This window comes from Equus asinus, chromosome 2, assembly GCF_041296235.1.
Source record: "Equus asinus isolate D_3611 breed Donkey chromosome 2, EquAss-T2T_v2, whole genome shotgun sequence".
Classification (NCBI taxonomy): domain Eukaryota; kingdom Metazoa; phylum Chordata; class Mammalia; order Perissodactyla; family Equidae; genus Equus; species Equus asinus.
The window spans coordinates 8,611,660-8,638,044 of NC_091791.1; the positions used below are offsets into that span (position 1 = coordinate 8,611,660).

The 26,385-nt window shown below is 51.2% G+C and overlaps 1 protein-coding gene across 6 annotated transcripts in view; it reads right to left on the reverse strand.

Annotated features, from left to right (window-relative positions):
- The window catches only part of LHPP (phospholysine phosphohistidine inorganic pyrophosphate phosphatase), a 138,485-nt gene extending 123,154 nt beyond the window's left edge, over positions 1–15,331 (reverse strand). For 3 of the 6 annotated variants that reach the window (XM_044749091.2, XM_014857701.3, XM_044749076.2), the window contains exon 1: positions 15,131–15,314. In XM_044749091.2, the coding sequence (XP_044605026.1) occupies positions 15,131–15,255 (125 nt within the window). In that variant the 5' untranslated portion in view covers positions 15,256–15,314. Of the gene's footprint in view, positions 1–15,130 lie in introns of all 6 variants that reach the window. The other 3 variants (XM_014857702.3, XM_044749069.2, XM_044749064.2) reach the window with 3 other exon arrangements.
- Positions 15,332–26,385: the final 11,054 nt, after the last annotated feature.

Consider the following 26,385-nt stretch of genomic DNA (forward strand, 5'->3'; position numbering starts at 1 on the left):
AAGGTCAAGTGCTTTCTGCTCTTCCTCTTGGATCTGAGACTCCAGGCCATGGGCTAAGCCCTACTGGACCCTGACATGGATCCTGGGACTTCCCTGGAGTCGGGAACAGGCAGCACATGCACCAGAGCTAACATACAAAGCCGAGGGGTCCAGAGGTTTATCCCAGGGCGGGTCTTAGAGAAAGCTTCCCAGAAGAGCCAGGTCTAACGAGACTCTTGCAGGAGGACAAGGAGGTGGCAAAGGACGGTAGGCAGAGCAGAGGGAGGCACAGGCATGGTGCAGGCCCCACCCTCCCGAGCCCTGGTCAGGCATAAAGAATGGCTGAGCCGGATAAAGAGGCTGGAGAGCAGGTTTGGGGACAGCTCAGGCACTCTGTTCACCCTGGGATGGAGGAGATCTGAATGAAACTCCTTAGCAATGACAGCAACTAGGGAAAGGGTCTGTCCATTGCCCCTTCTCCCACCATCCTGTGTGACACTACCCCCACCCCATCTCTATCCATGGTTTTTCTTTCTTTATAACAGTAACCAATAGCTCCAGCCACCCCATTTATATATTTGTTTATTCTCTCTCTCCCAAACCTTTGTGCTCCATGAGGCCAGGAATGGGATGCTACTCTCCTCGGCATTCCCAGTGCTTCACACAGGGCTTGATGCACAGCAGGTCCTGGATAAATGTTTGCTGAATGACCGACTGATGGAAAGTCCAAATGACAGCCAGTGAGAGAGACCCTTCCTTATGATCATACCAACCACACAACTGCTTCCCCACGGGTGTCCTGAGCACGGATCCCCCTCCTAAGCCCTGAGGGAAACAGACAGGATTCAGTGGTGAAAATGTGCATTCCCACGTTACAATGGGCCTCCAGACCTTCCAGGTACTGGAGCCCACAGGTGTGATTTGGGAAGAAATCTGTAATCTACCGACAACCGACAACCGAGTGAATGAAAACTGAGAGGCTGACAATGTCTTAATCAATAGCCCAGGTGATTCAGTCCTTTCTTAGTATTTGTCTTTCCTAATCAGAGGGTTATGAATTATCAATTACGCTGAGTGGTTAATTGCCCTTCATAAAGACAGCTTTTGTATTTTTAAATTAGGCAGTTAATATATTGTAACTAATAGCATCACCTTGTACATTACGGATGGATCTTCATTGATTGGTGCCCGGAACGCGTGATTCGCACCCAAGTTAATGGAGCTGTTGAATGAAGACGTGCAGGGGGTGCCGGGGGACTAATTATTGCTAATGAATTATGATGTGACCTTCTCAGAACAGTGAACAATCCGTGTGACAGTGAGATGACAGTGCCCCACATCTGCTACTCCAAACACTTCAGATGCCGATGAAAACACAGTAAATAACAGAACCCACTTAAGGACACTTCAGCCACTGGTCTCCTTGGAAACACCATGTCAGTTCATCCAAAACATAGGCTTTAAAAGCAAAGTACATTTTAGGATTAAATCAGCCTCTGAGAAATGCTTGGCAAAGTCCCCTCACTGGGGGTCTGTCCATTCGTGCCCCCCAACACACCCCCTTTTGAGGTGTCACCATTGACAATTTCTGACCACCTGGGGTGAGTCCCAGGTCCTCTCTTCATTTTTCTTAATCACTGAAAATAATAAAAGTGTTCATTATTATTATTAAAATGGTAAAGCATGAATACAACATTACACTGAGCCTCACCTTAGGCTCCATATCCGTGATCCAATCTTGTCCTCACTCCCTGAGGGCACAGCCACACGGTCTGTGTCCCCTACACACATCCCCAGGGCCAGGTGCCTGGCACGCAGGTGGTACTCACTGAATGAGCGATGAGGTAAGACCCGTTATCCCCATTCTAGAGACAAGAAAATGGAGGCTCTGAGAGACAGACACCTACAATGTTATGCAACTTGTGAGCAGCAAAGCCCACGAGCTCTCGACCATCTCGTGGTGGCATGCAGGTACCCTCACACCGGTGAGCAAAGGCAGCCGGCACTTTCCCGATAAGGGAAGCACCATGCCGGGGCCCAACAGCCTCAGGAACACAGCATAGCTCTTCCCGCGGGAAGGGAAACTGACACTCTACAGGTGTGAGGTGCACCTGTGCGTGCATGGGGGCCAGAAGGCATGAGATGATGGTTAGCACTGCAGGTGAGGCCCTGAATGGCCAATGCTATGGACTGAATTGCGTCCCGCCTACCCGCCCCTCCACCCCGCAAATTCATATGTTGAAGCCTTAAGGAGGTAATGAAGGTTAAATGAGGTCATAAGGATGGGGCTGTGATATGAAAGGACTAGTGTTGTACAAGATCTATCCCTCTCTGTGCACAAAAGAAGAGGCCATATGAGGACGCACCAAGAAGGTGGCCACCTACAAGCCAGGAAGAGAACGCACACCAGAAGCTGACCCTGCTGCCACCTTGCTCTTGAATGATCAGCGTTTGGAATGGTGAGAAAATAAACTTCTGTGGTTTAAGCCCCCGAGTCTGTGGAATTCTGTTATGGCAGCCCGAATAGACTAAGCAGAGGAACCAAATCCTCGGCATCTCTTGGTGGGGTCTGCAGCCAGACGTCACAGATTTGGCCTTGGGAGGCCTGGAACACAAGAATTCAGAACGTCAGAAAAGCCCGAGGCAGTGTGGCTTCAGGGCTGAGGCACAGCCTTCGAAGGGCCCCCCACAGGGAGCGAATCCGAGGGGTTTTGGCATCGGGGCCAAGCCCAGCTCTGGGACAGGCTGTGTTATCCTCGCCCCCCAACATCCAAGAAACTCAGGGACAGGGGGCCAACAGCAGGGCCCTGGTGGCGCAGGGCACGGCTCTGGCCAGGTGGCCCCTCTAAGACCATGAATGCCACCTCAGCCCACTACCGCCTCCCCAGGATGCCCGTGAGAGTGGGATTTGCCCCCATTTCCTGAGGCCACACGGGATCTTTGAACTGACCTTTACCTCATCCCAGCAGGCCAGGACAAGCCTCTGACTGACAACGTCGCCTGGTGCAATTACCGTGCATCACATGGACCAGTCCCTTGCAAATCACCTCGGACCTCACACATCTGCTGGCTGTCGGCATCTGCCAGGGGCGCTCACCCGAAAATAATGGAAATCCTCTCATTATCGTTCAGTAGCAGGTAGAATGCTAGGACGATTACTGGACATCCTGACTGACCTTGGCATTGCTCCACAGCCTGCTGCCCTCTCGGCTCGCAGAGTCGGGGCTGGGAGGGGAGGCTGCCCCGAACAACACCCCTCCCAGCTGGGCCATCCTCCCTCCCCACCCCTCCCAGCCCTCAGGAACATCTGACCCAAGAGGCCCTGCTGTCGCCCCAGGTCCTTGCCTTCATTCTCCCCTACAGCCAAATCCTACTCATCCTTCAAGGCCTGGATCATATGTCCCTTCCTTCGGGAAGCCCCCTGAGCCCCTGCCCGACCCTGCACAGCCCATCCTCCTGCTCGGCTTTCACACCCTTGAAGCGTGGCAATGCATTTCCGTGAGAAGCACCTAACTGATCCACGTTCCAGATTTGATGGGCCCACCCAGTAACGGAACCAAATCATTCCGGTCCCAAGGGACCTCAAGAAGAAACCCATGCTGCCTGCCAATCCCGCTCATGGGCAACACCGCTTCACCACTGCTCTAGTGTCTGCCTCTCATCCTTTCTGGTGTGAGGTTTCTAGAGAATTCCAGAGGAGAAAGCACAGCAGAGCCAGATGAGTCCAGACAGGGAGATGGGAGGATGGGCCTGTGCACAAGAATGCAGGATCGATGCACTCCTTTCTACAGGCTGTGGAACAGATGTGCAAGAAGATGCTCTCTGCTGAGTGAGGAGGCCAGGGGGCCAAGTGGAGACAAGAGGTGCTTCAGAGTCTGAGGACTGTGGGCTGGGTCCCAGCTCTGCCACTTAATGGCTGTGGTACCTCCAGCAAGCTATTTCTTCTCTCTGTGGCTCAGTTTCCTCATCTGTAAAATGGAGGTGATAATAGCCCCTACCTCACTTTGTGAGGATCCAGTGAGACCTGCCATGTGCTTGCACGGGCCTGGCACCCAGTGAGTGCTCACTAAACGCTAGCTGAGAACATCTGCCAGTGGGCAGTGGGCAGTGGGCAGGCTCCTCCTGCCTTCCTCATTCCCCACTCCACCTGTCCTAACCTTTCAGAGCGGGCAGGGTGCTTGCCCACCTCACCCTAGATGCCCTGTAACCAAGCAGTGGTAGCAGAGAGGCCGTCAGCTGCCAGGATCTTCTCCTTTCTTGCTCCCACCACCCTCGCCCACCTGGACAACCCAAGGAGCTAGGGGCAGGTCCTATGAAGGAGGGATGTGTGGAGGGTCTGGCAGACCAGGCCGACGGTGACTCCAAATCCCACCGCCTCCACCCAGCAGGAGAGACCCCTACAGGACGGTGGAGGGGAGGAGGCCTCAAGCTGAGTGGTTCCTGGGTGGGAAGGTGAGGGCGCCAGCTGGCAGGTCACACTGGATATGACAAATGAGATTAGTGCCCAGAGGGGAGGGGTGACTCGGACATCTCAGAGAAAGCTGGGTTTGCTTTCTTTAATCTGCTCGTCCCCGGGCTGGTCTTCAAAGAGCTGCATGAGGCCTCCAGGCCCACACTGGACTGTAATTCTGGTCTGCTACGGGGGCCAGGGCCACTTCTACTTCAGAGGCCAGGAACCCTCTCCCAGATGAGGCAGGAGAAACTCACACCAGAAGGAAAGGGGGCTGTGAAGGCAGGGAGGGCATTTCCCCTCATTCCTGCTCCCTGACCCACAGCCTGCTCTGCCCCTGGGGACGTTATCTGGTGGGGCAGAGGGTCCCTATTACTATAGAAATGGGAACAGCTGCAGATAAATAAAGCTCCAGGCCTCAGTCTCCTCAGAGAGGGAAAGCACAATCGCAAAACCTGGGGAGTGTTACGGACCTAACAGCAGCGGCCGCGCCCAGCCGAGGTCTGCGGTGAACACCAGTGTCAGCCGCCCCATGGCATCCAGACCTCGTCACAGAGCCGGGCTGGCAGCAGCACCAGCCACTGTCTGATTTTGAGATCTCTGGCTGCTTCCCTTTAAGAAAGCCACAGAGACTGAAAATGTGTTTAGAGAATTGAACCCTGTGAAGTGCTTATTTGTCTAAGAACCCAATTTTTTAAAATAGAAGGTCAAATAGGAGCCCGGAAACAGAGCAGGGATGGTTCTGAGTAGAAAAATACAGTCATTCCAACACTCCAAGGGGCGCCTGTGTTGATCCAGGGAGGGACCCGGCCAAGCTCCCCATGTGCCCATCAGCTCAGGGTGAGGCAGCTGCCTTGTGGCTGGAGCAGCTACAGAAGAGCTAGCTTTCTCGCCCCCATAAGAATGGGGTCTGGCTTCCCAGCTGGGGTCCTGCATCTGTACCTTGCACATGCCCTTGGCCAGGCATCCATGGACCAGATTCTTGGGGTCCTTGAGCCCCAGCCATGAAATTGGGTAATGGCAGCACCTGGCCTGCTGGCTCCCCAGGGCTGGCCATGGCGGACACACCGTGACCCCTCCCTCATGCTGGCGTCACCACAGGACCACGGACGCTGAGGGGCACCGGTAGCAGCCTCTGTCACTAGCTCCAGCTGGGCCTGCGACACCTGCCCCTTCTTTCCACTGACCCCCCCCCCCCAGAGCAGACCTTTCAGCCAGGCTGATGGCATGCAGCTCACCCACCATGTAGGTCCCTCCCCATTCTCCATCTGACACTCCCCTGGGCAGCGATGCACATCATTGTGTCGTCAGAGTCCAGGCAAGAAACAGAGTCCAAACTCTGGGCGGAGAGAAGAGATAGAGCAAGAGAGGCAGTGACGCACATGGCCGGGCCCTGGCTGGGCCTCTTGGTCTGGGCCACTCGGCCAGTGACCTCAGCGGGACAGCGATAAGGTCAAGTAGACATCGGGAAGGCCTCAAGCCAGTGCTCTTACAAAATGCATGGCACACCTCTTCCATGCCCGTGACTGCCTCACCTGCCATGAAGTGTTATCACCCTGACCTGCCTGAGCCTCTGAACTCAGATCAAAGGGACATGCTGAGCCCACAAACGTCAGTTTACTATTTATTAACAAACACAATTAAAAGTCAAGTGCAGGGAACCTAGAAGCCAGAGACCTGGGAGACTGTCCAACCTAGTGGCTCATTTCACAGAGGGGTAAACTGAGGCCCAGGGGGCACAGGGTGCCTAAGGGCATGTTTCAGGGAATCGTGGGCTCTTTGGACCTCTCCCCAACCTCGTAAGTTAGCCACCAGCCAGTCACCTGAGCGCCGTCATGGGCCGGTCCAGTGCTGGCCACTGCAGGGGACAGAGGCCAGACATCCTCAGGGTAAGTGGGGAGCCTGGCTCGGGAAGCAGACACACCCACAGCGCCTCCACTGCCTTCTCATTTGTGACAGAGGCTCGTCACCTAACCCTCTCCAACCTTGGTTTCCACATCCATGAAGTGGGGCACTAATAGTAGCTACCTGACAGGGCTGTCATGAAGACTATGTTAAAAAAAAAAAAACATGAGAAGCCGCTGGAACACTGCAAATAATGAATGGCAGTGAAGACGGCGACAACGACAACCACACCTCTGGTAAGCTGGGTGCTGGGGACATCTAGGCCCTCGAAGCGGACAGTCTGACAGGAAGCCAGATGACCAGTGAACCAGGGACGGCAGGGGGAGCCAGGAGGTAAGGGAGGCCTGCTGGAGGGAGCCCAGACAGCATCACCCAGGGGCACCGTTAAGAAGGCGGGCAAAGTTCAATCCAGCAAAGGGAGCCTAGGGTGAAACCCGGGGCTCACTGACCTGGCGGACATCCCTGGGGCACCCAGGACAGAGGGAGCTCCCATAGTAGCTACCACAGCTCCCAGTGACTGGCCGCCACCCGCCACCCATGGGTTAATGACAGGCTCACACTGAGTCCCGGCAACAATCTGAGAGATGGCTCAATATCCCCACCTACAGATGAGGACCTGGGGTTTGGAGGGGCTGAGTGCCTCACCCAGGGGCAGGGCTTGGACGAGAACCTTTAACATCAGCCTCATGAAAATATATACAAATGTGAAAAAGACAACTCCCTGGGCAGAACAGAGCGATTTTGTTTCAAATGTGCACCAAGTTCCACAACCAAAAGACTGCTTATTTGCAAAATAACCACCTCTTCACCATTATCTGACCCTTCAAGCAACAAAATGCTCCTTTAGCTCCCAGATGTGGAACAAGAAAAATTTTGGTTTAAGAGAAAATATCTCACTTAACTCTTACACCCCATGACGCAGGTGTTACAGGCGGGAAACTGAGGCACAAAAAGGCTAAGAAACCTGCCCGAGACCATATCGCCACCACAGGGCAGGGCTGGGACTCGAAACCCAAGCCCTCGCCCACAGGAGCTGACACCTACCTTTTTTTAGGTGACAGGTAAGAGGTAGCACCTGCCCTGGCGAGGATGCTGGCCCCACTCTCCTTCCTCACGAGGCGAATTTGAGCAAGTCCCGTCACCTCTCTGAGCCTCAGGTTCCTCCCGGGGCAGCATCCTGCCAGCCCCAGGGTCATGGGAAATCGCCCTGCACACCATCAGGGGAAGGGCCCGGGCACGGCTTTGCCAATATGGCCTCTCCATACATCCTTGGGGTGCTGGGGGATCATGACTCCATTGATGAGTTTCATGAGGAACCGGTGCCATGCTCACCGCCTAATCAGTGGGCTTCCTACGGACGGCAGGCCTGTCGGGGTAAACTAGTAACTCTATTCCAGAAGCCCCGCCTGGCTGCTCTTGATTTCCACAGAGCCATGCCTGCCCACCAAAGCCAAGGTCAGAAACTGAGAAAGAGCTGTGTCTGGTGCGGCCTCACCATGCGCCACCGTCCCTCAGTCTCCCTCCACACAAGCCACGTTCGAGGTCCTGTTATTACTCTACCCGAGATACACACAGGTGATGTGTCTCCTTTCTCTATCTTTTGGAACAAAAATGGTATTTCATACACATCATTCTATAACTTTTTCACTGACTATATTCATGTCATATAAACTAACGTCAACACCAAACGCAGCTACCTCACTCTGTTAACAGCTGCAGAATATTCTCCCGTCTGGATAAACCAAAAGTTATTCCCCCTTTCCCCTGCCATATACACGCAGGTTATTCCCAGCCACACATATAAAATTATAAACATATAAGCTGTGTTGAGCTGCCCACTGCTCCAGACTTCAATATTGTTATTCATCAAAACTCTTGCATCATTTTCACTGACTGACTTTATAATCAATATTATAGATTGGAACCCAGAAAATATACACTATTCAAACATTGCCCTTATATCTGTTTTTTAATTTAGGGGTTCTACCCCAGATTTCATTTGAAGAATAAATGCTCTGAGGCTACACAAGAGTCTGAAACCCCTGGATAGGGATGTGCAAGTGACTCCGGCCTCCAGCGACATGTGAATGAACAAAACATGTCCCCAGAGCATGGGGCTGCCCGAGGAGTGCGAGGCAGCAGCAGAGGGTATGACGGGGAACCGTCGGGAGGCGCTGGACCAGAGCCAGGAGAGGGAGGGGGCTGCATCTTAAAGTCCTCTGTGCTTTCGAGGAAACAGAGAGGAAGAGGTCTGGAAGGATCCACAGGGTCACCCTGGGGGAATGACTGGCACAGGGCAGGGAACTACGATTTGGACTTTTTACTCTGTACGTTCACGCACTAGTAGGATTGTTTACAAGGGAGCCGCCTTTGACTTCTGAAGCTTAAACAGCAGACATTATAAAATAAGAACACAGCCCAGGAGGCGAGCGTGGAGCTCTCATCCACCCCCACCTCTGAAGACAGCATAGTTCACCCCCAACAGTAAATGAGAGCACGGGTGACAGGACATTCTCAATGAACACCCCTCGTCCAGAATCCAGGCTGAGTCAGGAAAGCTCCTGTTGGCCTAAACAAACTCAAACAAGCACCCACCCCTCCAATAAGCCCCCTCTGGCAGGTGCTGGGCCATGAGTCGGGGGATGGGATGACGCAATGCAGGTGAGGCTCCTGGCCTCGGTCCCTAGTAGCTTTATTATTATTGCCACTCCTGGAGAGCCGATGGTGCCAGGGCAGCAGAGCACAGAGGATGAGGTCGGTCCTAAAGCCTGCGGGTGAGTCAGACTTCAGACAGGGGTCCCTGGGCCCTATTCCTGGCTGCTCCTAGACCTGCTGGGAGCACTTGAATTTTAACAGGGTCCCAGGGCTTCCGGTGCACACTGGGATTTGAGAGGCCCCACTTGGAAGGATGGGTCTCAGGTCTGGTGGTCCTGGGTGGCAATTGCTTTATGAGGCTGCCCTGGGCCCAAGCCAGGCCTGCTTCCTTCCGCTGGCTGCGAAAAGGCTGGACAGGGCTGGGCCAGCAGATGTGCTTTAGTGGCCCTGAGACAGGATGCAGTAAATGCCTACCCGCCTTTCACATGCAGATGCCTCCAGGGCTATCTTTTGTGCTGGGCAGGCCCTAGGCGGGCCCCTGAAGCCCCTGCTGTGCCCAGCCCTGCCTCTGAATGGCTCCCCTCGGAGAGCCATTCTGCCCGAGAATGGGCTCCAATAAAGGGCCTGGTGGGGGGACCCAGGCCGGTTACAGATGTCCCATGACCACGCCTGCCCATAAGCCCTAGAGCAGCAGGAGGGCCCCACCTGGCCAGCACGGTCCCTGGCAGCTCCAGGAAGGAGTCAGCGTGGCCTCAGAAGCCTGGGCTTCCTGTTCTCTTGTCTGGGACACTCCTGGCCCAGATGATATCCTGAGACCCAGCTCATACATCTCCAGATCTGTGAGGCCATGCTCCCCCACCCTCAGCTCCCTATCTTCCTGCAGGATCAGTCTCTCCATCTGACACTAGACTTTGTGGGTGCTGTTTACGCCAATCTCCCCATACTGGATCATCAGTTTCACAAGAGCCGTGTTTTTAGTATAGTAGAAGCACTCAATAAACACTTGCTGGGTGTGTACGTGAAGGAAGGAAAGCATCTTCACTGAGAGGCACTGTGGTACTGGGGGGAAAACTGGGGCTTTGGAGCCAGGTAGCCCCGGGGGGAAACCCTGGCTCAGCCCCTTTCCCTACTTCTGCCGGTTCCTGAATCTCTGAGCCTCAGTCCTCATCTTGATAAGGGGCGACACCCCTACCCCAAGGCTGCTCGTGAAGCTGGCATGTGTGGCAAGCACCTACCTGGGACAGGACAGGCCTCCCTCAATCATTGGTGACTGCTACTATTGTGGTCGACATTGTTTTAAAAAGCAGAGTTTATACTCCCCGTGTGCTCTGTGTCCCAAACAAGGTAGGAACCTTTCAGAAAATCTGGGACACCTGTCATCACAGAAAGTCTAAGAAGAAGAGTGGTGAGTCGCCCCCTCTGGGGTTCCTGGAACGGAAGGTGCTGTCTGAGAACCCACAGTGCTGGGAGCTGCCATGGAGGCCAAAGCTCCCAGGACCCCGGGTCCCCCATCATGCTTGTCACACTCCCCCCCCAACCCCCCCCCCCCCCAGCGCTGCTCTCACCCCAGGAACTTCCTTTGAGCTGCTGGCGACTTCAAAGCAGGCCGTGCATATCAAGGAGGCCACAGAGAGCAGGGTGCAAAGAAACCTCACTCCTGTGCTGCAAACACCGCACGGAGCAGCCGAATGCCCAGCCTTGTGCACCTGGCAAGCAGGCCTCTCCCAGAAAGGGCTCCTGGTAGAGTCCATTCCAGGCTCAGCCACCACAAGGGAAACGTGGTGTCCTGCATGTCTGAAACACCCCCACGGAAAAGTCCAAGTGCAGGCATGTTTGACCAGAGGGAAGTGTCCCGCACACACTCGCTGCCACCAAGCTCCTGGCCAGTGGCCCTTGTGGAAGCCGAGGCCGCCCATGAGGAGGACCTGGGGGGCTTCCTGGATCAGTGGGCCATTGGAGGCTGGGCCCACGTGGAGGGGCCTCATCTTTAAAGAGTGGCAGAAGAGCCAAAGAGAGAAAAGGACCATTGGGAGAGCCAGAGGGCACTGCCATGAGGCTGCCCAACTCTGGGTTACTGGAGGCTCGGGGCTGGGTCAGTGAAACCCCCACCCGGAGTCTGTGTAACTGGGAGCAAGGGGTGAGGTGGGCGGAGGGGGAGGAGAAGGGCCACAAAGGGGACTAGAGAAGGCCCCGGTAGGCCGCGAGCAGGGGCCAAGCAGGGGACGTAGCCCTGTGCCATGGGAGCCCAGGGAGGTCTCAGGGAACCTGGCCATCATCCTCCAGGCCCCTGGGCAGCACAATGATAAAATCCCCGGGGGAAGGAGTACCATGCCCACTCACAGAGAATAACCTCCCCGACCCCCACGCTGGGGAAGGGACTCCCTCTCAGCTACATAACCGGCAGGGATGGATTTTAGGACTGCTGTTCTATCGCCGTTAGGTCTGCACAGTGTAGCTGTTACCAGAGACACCCCAGCTAGATGAGTCTCCCAAGTCCCTGCAAATCCAAACAAGACCCTCCGGGGGATGAGTAGGAAGACGCCAGGGCAGCACCCACAGAAGTGACGGGACCAGGGACCACCCTCCTAACGCCACACCCTGGAGTCTGTGCCTGCATTTGCTGGACAGTTGTGAGTCGGGGGGAGCAAGACTCAGGAGAGGCTGTCAGAGAGGAGCCCCTGACCTTTCTCAGTGCCCCCTTCTCCCTCAAAAGATTCTAAGGACAATCTGACTCGGGGGTTAGGAGGCAGGAAGACCTGGGATCCTGCGGTGCTGGGCATCCCAGCTGAGCCACTTGCAAGCCCTGAGCTGCAGCTGCTTCAGCTGATCCCTGGGGATAACAATGGCTCCCCCTTGGACTGCCAGGGGACTAAAGGAGACAGGCAGGGACGCCCAGCACAAGAGGAAGTGTTCTGAGAGCAGCTTCACCCCCAGGAGGGGAGGGGGGACCCCAGACCCACTCCTGACGGGAAACAAGGGCTCAGCAGGCAGCCTGCCTTCCCCAAGGCCACTGCCAAATCCATTCTGTGCTCCTCAGCAGAAGTGGACGGGAAGGGATGGAGGATCCACCCATATTCTTGACCTACTCTACTTCTCAGGTTTTTTTAGAGGCAAAGTGACCGTGCTAAAATAAAAAGCACTGACAAACCCAAGTGTTGAGGACGCAGAGCAACTGGGACTCTCACATGGCAGCAACTATGAAAGTCGAACACGAACCTCTCTCATGACTCAGCAATTCCACTCCCAGGTCTCTACCCAACAGAAATGCATCCGTGCACTCACCAAAAGACATGTTCTGGAATGTTCACAGCAGCACTATTCATAATAACTGAAAATGGGAAACTACATCCTATCAATAGGAGAATACATCTATATTTTAATAAAAAGTTGCTTTTAAGTGACCCAGATTTTAAAAGAATTAAAAGCCTATAGAACAGGAATTCCTAGATTAATAACATGGGACATGAGATTTAAATGTTATACTGTCGTGGGGTCTACTGTGTGCCAAGTGTCAGGAACCTGACATACATCATGAGCCATCATGGCACCTGCCCTGAGCCCTCCTCCTTGTCCCCTCTCCATCTCCTCAGGTGTTCCAGTCCGACACCAGCAGCCATTCTTTACCTCATCTTCTCTCTGGTATCCACAATGTCCAATATATTGGCAGGTCTATTGGTCCTACTTCCAAAACATCTCTTTAATTCATCAGCTTCTCTCCATCTCCATCACCCACCCTGGTCCAAGCCCTGTCACCTCTCCCTGGACCACACAACGGTGCCCTAACTGGCTCCCCTGTTTCCTCTCCTGAGCCCTGCTGTCTGCCCCACTCCCAGGACATTCCCCACTTTGCAGCCAAGGGAGCTTCTTAAAATCTTCCAATATTTTTTTTTGGTGTGGTATTTTTTCTAGCTTTATTGAGATATAATTGACAAAATACTTGTAATTTCATATTTTGAATGGGAAATACATTCACATGGTTCAAAAACTTTTAGAAATGGTCATATATAAAGTGGTACAGTAAAGAGTTTCGCTCCCACCCCTCCCCCACCCCACAATCCTCCCCAATTGCTTGCCCCCCAGATCTTCACACAGGGAGGCTCCTCCCTCCAGTTTCCTTATGCCAACACAGCAGCAGGAATACACACTTGCATTTCTGCCTTTTCCACCCAAAAGACAGCACACTACGCATCCTGTTCTGTGCTTGCCATTTTCACTGACAACATGTCTACATGGCAAGAAAGCTCATTCCTTTTTATGCTGCACGGTATTTCCCCGTATAGATGAACCATAATGCTCCCCTACTGATGGATACTTGAGCTGTTTCTATCTTTTGCTACTTCAGAAGGCACTGCAATGAACAACCCCAGACTTACATCACGTCTCACGCATGAGACAGGACAAATTCCCAGGAGCGGGACTGCTGATAGATAATGACAAACGTATCTGCAATGAATGCCAGGGTCTGCTTCCGCAAACTCTCGCCAAGTGGATGCATCCCCAAAGTTCTGGATTTTTGCCAATTTTCTCTGTTGAAAGATGGCATCTCCGCATAGTTTTAATTGCATTTCTTTCATATGCTTAGGGGTCATTTGTTTTTCTTTGTGAACTGATTGTTTATATCTTTGTGCATTTTTCTATTGAGCTTTGATTTTTTGTTGTCGATTTCTAGATTTTGAGGCATAGTTATGAAAGTCTTCTAGTCCAAGATTTCCAAGGAAATCTCCCCTGTTTTCATTTAGTACTTACATAGTTTCACTTTTTACACTTAAATTTCTTTAAAACAAGTCAGATCACATGACACTCCTGCCTAAAATCTTCAGTGACTTCCCACTGCACTCAGGATAAAATCCAGACACATCTCTGTGACCATCAAGTCCCTGCCTGCTACAGCCTTGCTCCCCCTCACTACTCCCTGAAGGAGAATATGCCACGCTTACTTCTACCTCAGGCCTTTGCAGCCGCTGTTCCCTCTAGCTGGAATGCACTTCCTCCGCCCCGTCACCCAGATGGTCCTTCTTCCCTCTGGTTCAGTCCAATGCCTTCTCCTCACAGCTGTCCCTGGACCCTGGCACAGACAGCCTCATCCCTGTCACACTCTCTCAGTACCCACATTTTTCACGTCACCTATGCCAACCTGGTGACATGGTTTATTCATTTGTGTCCAAATGAAGTTGGACAGAAATGAATAAACCATCTTTTACTGTCCATCTTCCCTCAGACGTCACCCCATGAGGCTTTCTCTGCCTCAGTCACAGCCCTGAGGCTCTGGCCTCCTGCTCCCCCACACTGGGCCCACTTCACCCGGAAACACAGCCCAGTGTCCTCTGCTCCATTCCCAAAGGCGCCACCCCCATAATGCTCTTGGCTGTGACAGAGCGTTCTGAAACCTTGGCGTAAACAGAGACCAAGGCAGAGAACACTTAGACCCAGACTTCGGGAACTGTGCCCCCAGGGCCGCCGGGAGTCTCCTAGGTCTGGATGTCCTTCACATGCTTTCCTGCAGGCCCTGTCTTCCTTTCCTGAGTTCCTGGCCTCCCCAACACGTCGTGCTCTGCTATGCAGGACAGTTTGGCTCTTGTAAAGACAGCTGGGATGGGATCTCTGAGAAGGACCAAGAGGCTCACTTAACTGCCATCTACAGGAAGGTAAACTGAGTTCCAGCCAGGCCAAGCCCCCAGGCCACGGTCCCCGAGCTTGTGACTCTGGGAGGTGAAGTGTTGTGCAATTAGCCCTTCCCAGCTTCCCATCAACATCATGGCAGCAGTGGCCCACGATGTCAATGGCAACTACAAAATCCAGGGTCCAGTGGTGCCAACCTTGGTCCTGGCAGCATCCTCCTACACACGACTTGGTGGGCAAGACGCCCTTCTCCTCCTCCTCCCCTGTAAAGCAACGCAGTCCAACTGAATTACAAAGCCAGCCACACATGTAATTTAAAGTGTTCTGGGAACCACATTAACAAAAGTCTAAAGAAACAGGTGGAATTCATTTAATGTATTTTATTTAACCTAATATATTCAAATTATTATCGTTTAAACATGTAATCAATATAAAACAATATAATGAATTATTTCACATTTTTCTCACTAAGTCTTTGAAATCCCCTGCCCCGCCTGCCCCCCGCCAGCGGCCTGCAGCGGCCAGTGGGTCTCGGCTGAGCACCGAGCCCGGCGCCCTTGGCTGCCAGCGCGGCCCACTCACCTCGCCACCGCCTCCACGGAGCCGGCGATCGGCACGCCGCTGCCCTCGGCGCCGTCGAACAGCACGCCCGAGATGTCGAGCAGCACCCCGCGCACCCCGGCCAGCCTCTGTCCCCACGCAGCCATTGCGCCCCGCCGTGCACCTCAGCCCCCGCGTCCCAACCGGCTGCTGGAAACTGCGGCCGCGCATGCCGCGCAGGGGCGCCTGGGAAATGTAGTCCGCTGGCCACCACTGGGCTCTGCCTCCCTGCTCAGGGGTCACGCGCGCCCCGAAATGAAGCCCTTTCCGGGAGATTAATGGGCAAAGAGCAGGAAAAGCAGAAAACAAGCCTCTGGGAAGTAGCTAACTTCCCTAAAAATCAGAGCAAGGCAAGTTGAGACAAAAAGGAGGCACCTGTAAAAGTAGCAAAAATCAAAGAGAACAGGCAATACCAGTACTTCGGATGGTGTTCTCATCTTTCAGCGAGAGAGTGTGACAGTCCTTGGAAAGCAGTGGAGATACTTGGACCCATTGACCGAACAACCCCGCAAATGGGAAGCGATGCTAAGGAGACGATTCCAAAGACAGCTGCAGTGTAAGTTATCAGGCCAGAACAAGATGGAAGAAAAATAAATGTTCAAGGACAGGAGTTGTTCAAGAAATTCTAAGATAGCTTCTGAAAGAAATATTATGCCATCAAAAATGAAGACTAGATAATAACATGGAAAATGTTCATGTTATAACGTTATATGAAAAAGTAGAACACAAAATTAGACAACAGCCTGCAAAAATAAGGATGCATAGGAATAGGGCTGAGAAGAAAATCAGAATACTGCAATGCGTTAGGCCAGTGAGATTTTGGATAATTTTTACATTCCATTTAATGGTGCATCATTTTTGCAATAAATAAAAATTGATAGAAAAGGAGAACTTCCTTGACTGTCCTTCTGACCCTTTCAAGTATTTAAATTGAAAAAATTTGACTTCTCCTGGCCTGACTTAGTTTTGAGGTTTCAGAAGAAGACCATATTAGGATGGCCCCTCCACTTCAGGCTCTTGATTCACTAATAAGATGAAGAATTTGTCAAAATGCTAGAACTTTGACCCAGTTCAATGAATTATGCATATCATGTTGATAAGATTACTAAGAGAATTGTGTACTCTGCTGATTATACAGGAGAAATATAAAAAGTACTTCCTGTTCTTTGGGATTTACAATCTGGTTGGGGAAGAAAAGAATGTTAGACCTTGTATTGGCCATGGTTCTTAGTTGCAGACAATCAAAACCACTCCAACTAGAGGGGTGCATTTACACAGGGCATTAAGGAGCTCACCAATTTCCATGGAGATTGGGGAACCAAGCTCAACCAATACAGACAAGAGCCATGCGGCTATGAGAAACGCCCAACTCATGGTTCCACTGGCTCCTAAGATGCCAGGGATCTGATTGTACAGCCCCCAAAATAACCAAATCTGCCCACCACTTTGCTGCCAAAGATTCTTTCTCTCCACCTGTGGCTGCCACCCTGCTTTCACTACATCTGGCTTGGTAGAACCTAGTCCAGCCTGCAAGGGAGTCTGGGAAATGCAGTTTACAGCCTTCCAGATCTGTGGTATAGGAGCTGAGTGAGTCAATCTGGATAACCTACCACAAAAATCATGATCCAGTAATGAACTTTTACTCTCTTGGGGGCTCTAGGGGTGCAAAAAAAGTCTAAAGTGTGATCTTTGCCTTTGAGTCAAGACTGGGCAGAGAACAAGATGTACACCTTTAAGATTGCTGACCAAATGTGTGCCAAGCACCAATGAGTGACATAGACACAGCCAAGAGGATGGGCTCTGTCGGCCGTGGAGGGCAGCAGTGGTTTCAGAACACAGGGGCAGCCTGAAAGGAAACTGGCAGAATGGTTGGGCTATAGCTTCATGCCAAGGAGGAGGAGAAAGGGCACTTCTGCCAATCGTGGTGAGCCTGTGCATCGTTCTCCCTCTTCCACCAGCACTGTGTGTGACCTTGGGTGAATTGCTTTCTACATCTACGACTATGGTAGACAGAATAAGGGCCCCTTGAAGATGTCCACTTCCTACTACCCAGAACCTGTGAATGTGTTACCTTATATGGCAAAAGGGACTTTGCTGATGAGATTAAGCTAAGGATCTTGAAATGGCGAGATTATCCCAAATGATCCAAATGGCTTCAGTATAATCAGAAGAGTCCTTATGAGGGAAAGAAGGAGGCAGGAGGGTTAGAGTCAGAGAAAGAGACATGACAACAGAAGCAGAGGTGAGTGAGAGAGATCGGTAAATGCTACACGGCTGGCCTTGAGTATGTAGGGGTCATGAGCCAAGAAATGCAGGTGGCCTCTAGGAGCTGTAAAAGGCACAGGAATGGATTCTCCCCTAGAGCCTCCAGAAGGAATGTAGCTCTGCTGACACCTTGATTTTAGGACTTCTTACCTCTAGAACTGTAAGAGAATAAATTTGTGTTGTTTTAAGCCACTAAATCTGTGCTAATTTGTTACAGCAGCAATAGGAAATGAATACAGGGACCCAGGTCCCTCACTTGAAGAATGACATGTTGGTCCAAGGCGACAGGTCTCTGAGCATGGGCCACTGATGGGCTGAGACTAACCCAAAAGGCCACCTTTCTTTGGATGTAATGGGCAAAGGGCATTGTATAAGCTAGGGTTACATTTGACTGCATGTAACAGAAATCCAACTATAGTTGCTCAACCAAATAGGGTTACTTTTTCTCATATGTCAAGAAGCCAAGAGGAAGGCAGCCCTGGGCGGGTACAACAGCTCCCAGGAGCACCAGGGAAGAGGCTACTTCCACCCTTTGCGGTACCATCCTCAGCATGCGGCTTTCATCCTCCCCCTCTCAAGGTGCCTGCTGCACCCCCAGGCATCATGTCTGCATTTCAGGCAAGAAGAAGGGGAAGAAAAGGGGGAAAGGACCTGTGACAGCTGAGTCTTGCCTTTATACCAGGAAAACAAAAGCTTCCCCTGAATCCTGATCCAACAGACTGTTGTTTACATCTTTTGGGCCAGAGCTGGTCACGTGGCACATTAACACACTACAGTGTGCAGGGATGTATATTTCATCAACAGAGCTTTGGGCCTGTTACCTTTCCAGTAACAAATCTACAAATCATATCTGAATTTCAGCTCAAATATGAATCCATCCAATCTTCTATTGCTACAGTAGATATATGTTTAATCCTTCCAAATTTGCTCGTATTAGCTGGGACTATTTGGTTGCCAGTGACAGAAACACAATTTCAATTGGCTTAAACTTACAAGGAATTTATTGGCTCATGTAACCAGATAGTCTAGCCATTGATGGCTTCAGGCATGGCTGGTTCTAAAGCTCACATGGTGGTGTTCTGGGCTCTCTCTCCATGTCTTGGCTCCGCCCCGGTCTGTAGGTTGACTTCCTTCTTTCTCACTGCGGCCAGGCTTTCTCCAGGCAGTTCAAGGAGACAGCTGTGGCAGTTCCAGGCCAGCAGAGTCCAGGGTAAACCACGTGGTGAGGAATCTTTTCCTCAACTTGGTCTGATAATTCCAGGAAGAACTCTGACTGGCCCTCTTGTGTAAGAGCCCCCAAATCCTTATGTCTGTGTACAGAGGGGAGTGGTACCATGATGATCCAGCCTGGCTCAGACCCCCTACCAGGGCTGGGGATGGGCCCCTGTGTACAGTCCCACCACGGCCACATGGGATGGGGGAGGAGAAGAACCCCAGCAAAAAGCAGGGCACTGTAACCAGAGTGCTGTGGTCTGAACGTTTGTGTTGCCACAAAATGCATGTGTTGAAATCCTAACCACGAAGGTGATGGTATTAGGAGGTGGGACCCTTGGGAGGTGATGAGGTCATGAGGATGGAGCCCTCATGTATGGAATGAGTGCCCTTATAAAAGAGAGCCCAGAGAGCTAGCTGGTCTCTTCCACCCTGTGAAGACACAGGGAAAAGCTGGCAATCTACAACCAGAAGAGGGCTTTCACCAGAACCCAACCCTGCTGGCACCCTGATTTTGGACTTCCAGCCTCCAGAACAGTAAGCAATAAATTTCCATTGTGTATAAGCCACCCAGTCTGTGGTATTTTGTTATAGGAGCCGGACCAGACTAAGACAAGGAGAATGAAAGAAGAGACACTGTGCAGGCAACATGAGCAGGTGCGCAGTACCCACAGGGACCCTTTATTCTTATTATCAAATTCTGTCTCCCCTGGAAAGTGAGACCAGACCAAGTGAGGCCCATGTGGGCCAAGAGGTCTTCTGTCTTCTTGAGATGGGCCATAGTGGGAAAAAAAAAGTAGAGAGCCATTGGTCTGGAAGTGCCTCGCAAGCGTTAGTGTGCATTCGAATCTCCTGGAGGGTTTGGATTTAGGGGGCCTGAGATGGGCCTGAGAACCTACATTTCTAACAGGCTCCCAAGCAATGCTGATGCTGCTGGTCTCTGGATCTAGATCAGAGTTTCTCAGATTTTAAGGGGCATGTGAATTACTTGGGGGACCTTATTAAAATGCATATTCCAATTCCGTAGGTCTGCAGTGGATCTTGAGATTCTGCATTTCTAACAAGCTCTCAGGTAGGCTGTTGCTGCTGGTCCACAGACCACACTTTAAGTAATGAGGGTCTAGATTCTAGACTCTAGAATGACCTCTCATGCCCCTAGCAGCTCTGATATTCTATGATCCTGTGATGGGTTTTTTTTTTCCCTATAAAGAGATCACTTTGCAGAGGAACGGCATGTTTGAGACAGTACCCACGTGTACGCATGTTGTTAATAGAAGTGCTTTATGTCCAGTTTGTAATTATGCTCATCATTTGCTTCTTCCCTCCTTCCTGTCCCTGCTTGGCAGGGTGTCCTAGCAGACAATGAGGTGAGGCTCAGGCTGTCTGCACCAGTGCTTTGAGCAACCTGGATGAAGGTTGGTAGGAGAGAACACCGTGGGTGATGCTTTTCACGGGATTTATGTGTTTCTTCAGCCTCTCTTTGGCCCCGGAGCCACCTGTTCCGTTTGTATAAAAAGTGGGGAGTTAGCGGCTTTAAATAAGCATGCTGAATTTTTAGGATCTGGCATCAGACTATCAGCACACTCACATGAGATACTTTTTATTGAAGAGGCTATTGACAAAGACCTGGGCAGGGTCAGGGAAAGCCGCAAAGAACTTGCACTGGGAGGTTAGCAATAGTGGAAATGTTACCACCCCCAGGCCTGAGTTCTTACTCAACTACCCAAGAGCTGTAGCCATGGGAGAGCTATGACCTTGGGTAGAGGAATGCAGCCACTGCTGACCTGTGGCTGGGTAGGGAAGGAATAAATCTAATCTCTTTCCTCCCATCTGTTTTACCCCTGCAGATTTCTTTTGCAAACAGCAGGATTACCCGGCATGGACGGCCTGCTTAAAAGCATAAGGTTGTTCCACAAATGCATTGGATTTCCCCTTAGGAAGTTGGATCCATTATGAACCCATATCCATATCTAAACATTTCTGGATCCTATTTTTATTCTCAGCGTAGCCTGCACCACTTCTTAAGGTGGCGTCGTTTCCAATCCATCTTAATCAGACTGTGGAGCTTTGGGTTTATGCTATTGGGCCACCATTTATTCCTTTCAGCTCTTCAATCTGCTGAATGCCAGTGCGCTAATGGGGCACAAAGACAAATGCTGTGTGGCCCCTGGCATTAGGCAGTCGGAGGACCAGACAGTCTGTATCCCTGCAGTGTGATAAACGCTGTGCCAGGCGGGGTTCTTGTCCCTGCCTAATTGAATGCCAAATGGGATTTGGAGAGAGCTGGGAAGAGGAGAGCTGAGAAGGCGCTAAGACAATTTACAGATTCAAAGAAATGCTGAACCACCAGACTTCAGGAAGTACTGGACCCATCAGCTCCAGGAGCGGGAAATAGCAGACAATTTCTCTCAGGTGTTGCTGCCAGGAGGAAGCAGCCCCTCCCTAGAATCCCTCTGCTTCCCATTCCCAGGGGAGAGGGAGCCTGATTGGTCCTGCAGGAGCCCACTGCCACCCCTTGACGGGGAGGGTAGGGCCCTTGATTGGCAGTCCCACCCCTACCACATGTAAAGAGGAGTGAGGTGGGGCCATCTGAGCAAAGCCAAACTACCAGAACCAGAAAAGGAGGCGAGGATGCTGGTGAGGCAAAAGCAAGAGATGCCCACCAAGGCTGGGGGGAAGCCTGGGATCCTGTGAGAAGGAGGACCTGGTCCGCCTGGGCGAGACAGGGGAGGCCTCACAGAAGACACAGCACTTGAACAGAGGAGACCTGAAGAGGAAAGGAGGCTCCCAGGTAGGCACAGGATGGAGAGATCATTGCTGGAGCGACACGCACACAGGTGTGACAGCGAGTTCTACCCAGGGCTCTTCCAGTTGCCAGGATTCGAACCCCTCTCAAGGTGTGTGATGGTTAATTTTATGTACCAATTTGACTGGGCCATGGGGTGCCCAGATGTTTGGTCAGACATTATTCTGGGTGTGTCTGTGAGGTTGTTTTGGATGAGATTAACATTTAAATTGGCAGACTGAATAAAGCAGATTGCCCTCCCTTGTGTTGGGTGGGCCTTATCCAATCAGTTGAAGGCCTGAAGAGAACAGAAAGGCTGACCCGTCTCTGAGTTAAGAGTGTTCTTCCTGCCTGACAGCCTTCAAACTGGGACAATGGCTTTTTTCCTGCCATTGGACTTGAACTAAAACATTGTTTTTTCCTGGGTCTTCAGCCTGCCAACTCACCCTGCAGATCTTGGGACTTGCCAGGCTTTGTAATTGTGTGAGGCAATTCTTTATTAAAAAGTCCTTTTGGGGCCCGCCCTGTGGCCAAGTGGTTAAGTTCACACGCTCCGCTTTGGCGGCCCATGGTTTCACGGGTTCGGATCCTGGGCAGGGACACGGTACGGCTTGTCAGGCCATGCTGGGGAAGTGTCCCACATGCCACAACTAGAAGGACCCACAACTAAAATATACAACTACGTACTGGGGGGACATGGGGAGAAAAAAAAAAAGCAGAAAAAAAGAAAGTCCTTTTATATCTATCTCTGTCTCTGTATCGACACACCCTGTTGGTTCTGTTTCCCTGGAGAACCCTGACTGATCAGGGTGGCTTACACCAGAGTGGGGAGGAGTGTTTGTGAGGATGGAGAGAGGCTCACGGGGAACCCACAAGAAGCAGAACATCCAACCTCAGAGAGACCGGAACTCAGGCAGCGGTTGGTGCTCGCCCATCTGTCTGGGTCTGTCACAGCTTCTCTGCTGTGCTCCACACATCTGTTCTGTTCAACTCTCTCAGCTCTCACTGAGTCTCAACTTCTTCATAACGTTGATGCTCATGTGGCCCCTTCAAGAGCCACCCCATTTCCATTTTCCTTGCCCAGTGAGCTCAAGTACCCCCTACTGGCAGGAAACATGCCCCTGGGTCTTAATCCAGACTCCTGGAGAGGGGTTTGACTGGTCCAGCTCACCCGGTTGAGCTGATTACATTAGGCAGCCCAAGAATAGGCCAGCCATGGGTCAAGTGTCCCCTCACCTGACCCACTGCCCACTCAGCAGGCTCCAGGGGCTTGGCAGAATCTCTGAGAAGGTAGCATGCATGGTTGGGGGCCCTACACTCATCTCACACAGAACATAGCCTGTCCGGGGACCAGGGCTGCACAGGCAGTTGGGTTAGATAGAGATAGAGAACCTTGTATTCAGTGCTAAGGCATTTAGTCTTCACCCCGTGACCACAGTAGCCATGGAAATGCTGTGAACAGTGAATCAGGTGAGGCCACTTGGCATGTACACAGCTGAGGTGGCCAACTCAACCCACAGACCTCTTTCTGATGGCCTGTTTTTCAAAATTTTGAATTGCTGGCCAGCTTTTAAAACTTTGGAGATGCCACATGAGAATCCAGATTTCCAGTTTCTTTTGGGCAATATGGAGATCTGGCAGCACTGATCAGGGTTCCCACAGGGTCACCATCCAGGAGTGGAACAGCAGCGTCGCCTTCCCATAGACCCCAACACTCCAGCCTGTAGGCTCCTTGCCCAGCTGGCTTTGCTCTTGTGGCCACAGCCTTGCCCTTGGAGAGCCGGAGTTTGCACACGCATGTGAGGCAAAGGGCCTGTGGACGTGGCAAAGCTGGCGGCAAGGAGAGCAGGGAAAAGAGGATGAACTTTGGGCACCGATGTGGAGAACAGAAGGGCTTTCCCTCTGCCTTGCAGAGACCACCTAAGAATGACAGATCATACTGGTCTCCATTCAGCTGGGAAGCAGGTGCTTCATCTACTTGCGAAGTCCTACCTTGCTTGCTTGTCTTTATTCTGTGCACGCCTCCTTTGGCATGGTATTAACAGGACGCGCGAGGCTCATGGTCAGAAAGAGCCTAGACCGCATTTGTGTCCCTGTTCCTTCTTGCCCTGTCTTTCACCAGTTCTCTCCTATGTCCTCAGCTTGTCACGTGGCATTCTCCACCCCCCCCCCCCCGCCCCCGTTCTCTTTCTTCCAATTACCTGTCTCTACTTTTCCAGAGCAATTTGGCTTGCCTGGCAATTCCCTGCTCTTGAGCTCCTCCTAGGAATATCTTAAAACGTTAGAAAACATTGAATGTAAGAGCTTCCAAGACTGGATCCCCAAACCTGCACCACAGTATTCTCCCAGGCAGAGCTTGGGCTCATTTATTTTCTTGGAGGTCCTCTTACATATCCCAGCTATGTGCCCAACTTTGAAGGAAAGCCATGCAATAAATGTCTGCAATTGGATTCCACCCTGGGGCAGGAAGGTGACTTCCTTGATAAGAACCTTACTGAACTGGGCTCTGAAACCTCACTACCTGGGTTCAAATCTCAGCTCCATCACTTCGTAGCCCTGGGGTTGTGGGCAAGTGACTGAAGTTCTCTCAATTCGGTTTTCTCAACTGCTAAGTGGGGATAATAGTGCCTACTCCATGGGGTCATGGGAAGAGTTGAATGAAACAACCCAAAATAAGCAAAAAGCTTAGCCAAGTGCCTGATCCAGACCAAGTGCCCAAGAAAGAATAGCTAATATTGTTAATACTAATTGTCATTATGGCGGGAGGGTGCTTAACACGCACTGTGCTTACCAATATAACCCCTATCGCTTTATCACTTTCTTTGATGCTTCCTTGATGTTTCTAAGATAAGGAAGCTAATTGTTTTTTTAACCTGTTGATTTCCAAGAAGAAACACTGATTTCTTAAAGCAAAATATGTCGAGTAAACATTTTGATTTTGGTTGCAGTCTGGGGATGGGTGGGAAGGCTCCGCTCTTGAGCTCTCACAAATCAGGCTCCGAGGTGGGTTTTGATAGGAATGCTTGCTCCGCTTGGCAGCCTGAGTTCAAAGCCCTGGTGGGAAATGGTAGATGCTGGCTTTTAACTGTAGATAAACTCTCGGCAACAAGGGGCACAGAGTCAGGCAAACATTTAATGACTGATCTGCGGCTTTCAGGAGTTCAGGAGTCTTCTTTTCAAATCCAGCACATTCCCCCTCTCATTTTGAAGAGCGATTTCAGCTGAAGGAGCACATCTTGGAGAAAGCTGGCTGAGGTCATGGGTTGCCCTCATGGCTGGCTGTCCCTGCAGATGCCTTCTCCCCGTTTGTCACCACGCTGTGCTTTATGAAGCTGTCTCTTTGGCATATAAGCCCTACCCCGTGGGCTGCCCCAAACCACAGGGTTTTACCTAGAGAATTTAAGTGCTATTTTATTTCATGAACATAAGATTTTTATCCAAGGTACTTTATTTAATGCGGCTCATTATACTGCTCTCTTTCTGCGTAAACTGCAAATTCTTTCCACTGTTAACACTGCTCATGGCTCGGGCAGCAGCTCCTCAAGGCTGTGCTGGAATTATAGGCCACTTTGTCTATGGAATAGCTCGAGAAGCTTGGCATCATTGATTTGCATCAGTGCCTCCGGAATAGCCTTTGCCTTCTCCTTAAAGATACTATCTAAACTGTGAAATTCATTAAATAGCCCCAGAAATGGATCAGGTTATTTAACACAACATCCCTAATGGTGCAATATCTCAGCTGTCTGCGCTGATAGTGAACATTGTCTTGGACGGTGTTATCAGCCCAGGACACCCGCTATGAATATTGATCCCGAGCTTGTTACAGCCGTCACTTGCCATCGGGACAGGTCAGGGTTGGAACCCACCTAGCATCAAAGCAATTTAAAGACTGCACTCAGGCGGAATTTTAATGTCCACGCTGAAAAAACAAATCAACTCCACGCACTGAGGGAAAGTGGCTTGCTGGGTATGGATATATTTATTATATAGGAATACCTTGGGCATAAACACCTGTGTGAGGACGTTAGCGTGTCAACGCATGGCCAAACTGTACCTACAGGAGGTCTCACTGCCTCCTGGTCATTTATGAAGCAGGTGGCCAGAAAAACAATTGCCCAAGGGCCCTCCACCCCTCACCAAATTGAAGAATTTAGCCTGTTCTTTGGTTGAGGGGTTTCTCCTTAAGTTGGGTGAGTAAGAGGGAGCATTTCCTATTCCCTCAATATTGGTGGGAGACACTGCGGTGTTTCTTCTGTGTCATCTGTTTCCAGAAGTCAACCAACATAACTTGTGGTGCACTGAACACACATATCAGAAATACAGAGAAAATAAAGGGCAAGAAAAATAAAAGATAACTTTAAGAAGGAGTTCTTAAAGATTGACAGTCTTAAAGCACATGGCCTCGATGTGTGATGTGTTCTTGACCTTCCAACTTCTTGCTTCTCCCTTTTCTGCTCCTTTTCTATATTTAACACCTGTGGACCTCAAAAGAAAGATGATTCATGTCATTTAAACAAAAATTTTTGAGGCAATTTATAAAGTGAAATGAAAACGCCCCAGGCTGGGGCTGCCCCCGGCCCCTGCACCTTCCCTGTCTCTCTGGGTGGGGGCAGAGGGTGCCCTCTGAAATGCCAGCCCTCCTTCCTGTGAAAACGGCTTCAAGGTTTCTTACAGGAGAACAGAGAAGAAGAGGGATGTGGGAAGTCACAAATGCCATCTGGAGCTCCCTTAAGGGGATCTATCTCTACCCGGGAGAAGCTGAATATGAAAAACATGAACGTGGGTAGAAAAAAGTAAAAGGGGGCTGGTATCAATATGGGGAGGGGGAGAAAGAAAAGAAAGATAAAAAAAAAAATCAGTGGGAAAGTTGTCAAAACAGAAAACAGAGTACCCTATCTGCCTGTATTGGGGAGGGTCGGTGATTTGCAATCGGCTTCCTGGGTGTCACTGTTGGTGCCAGGGCCACCTTGTCTTT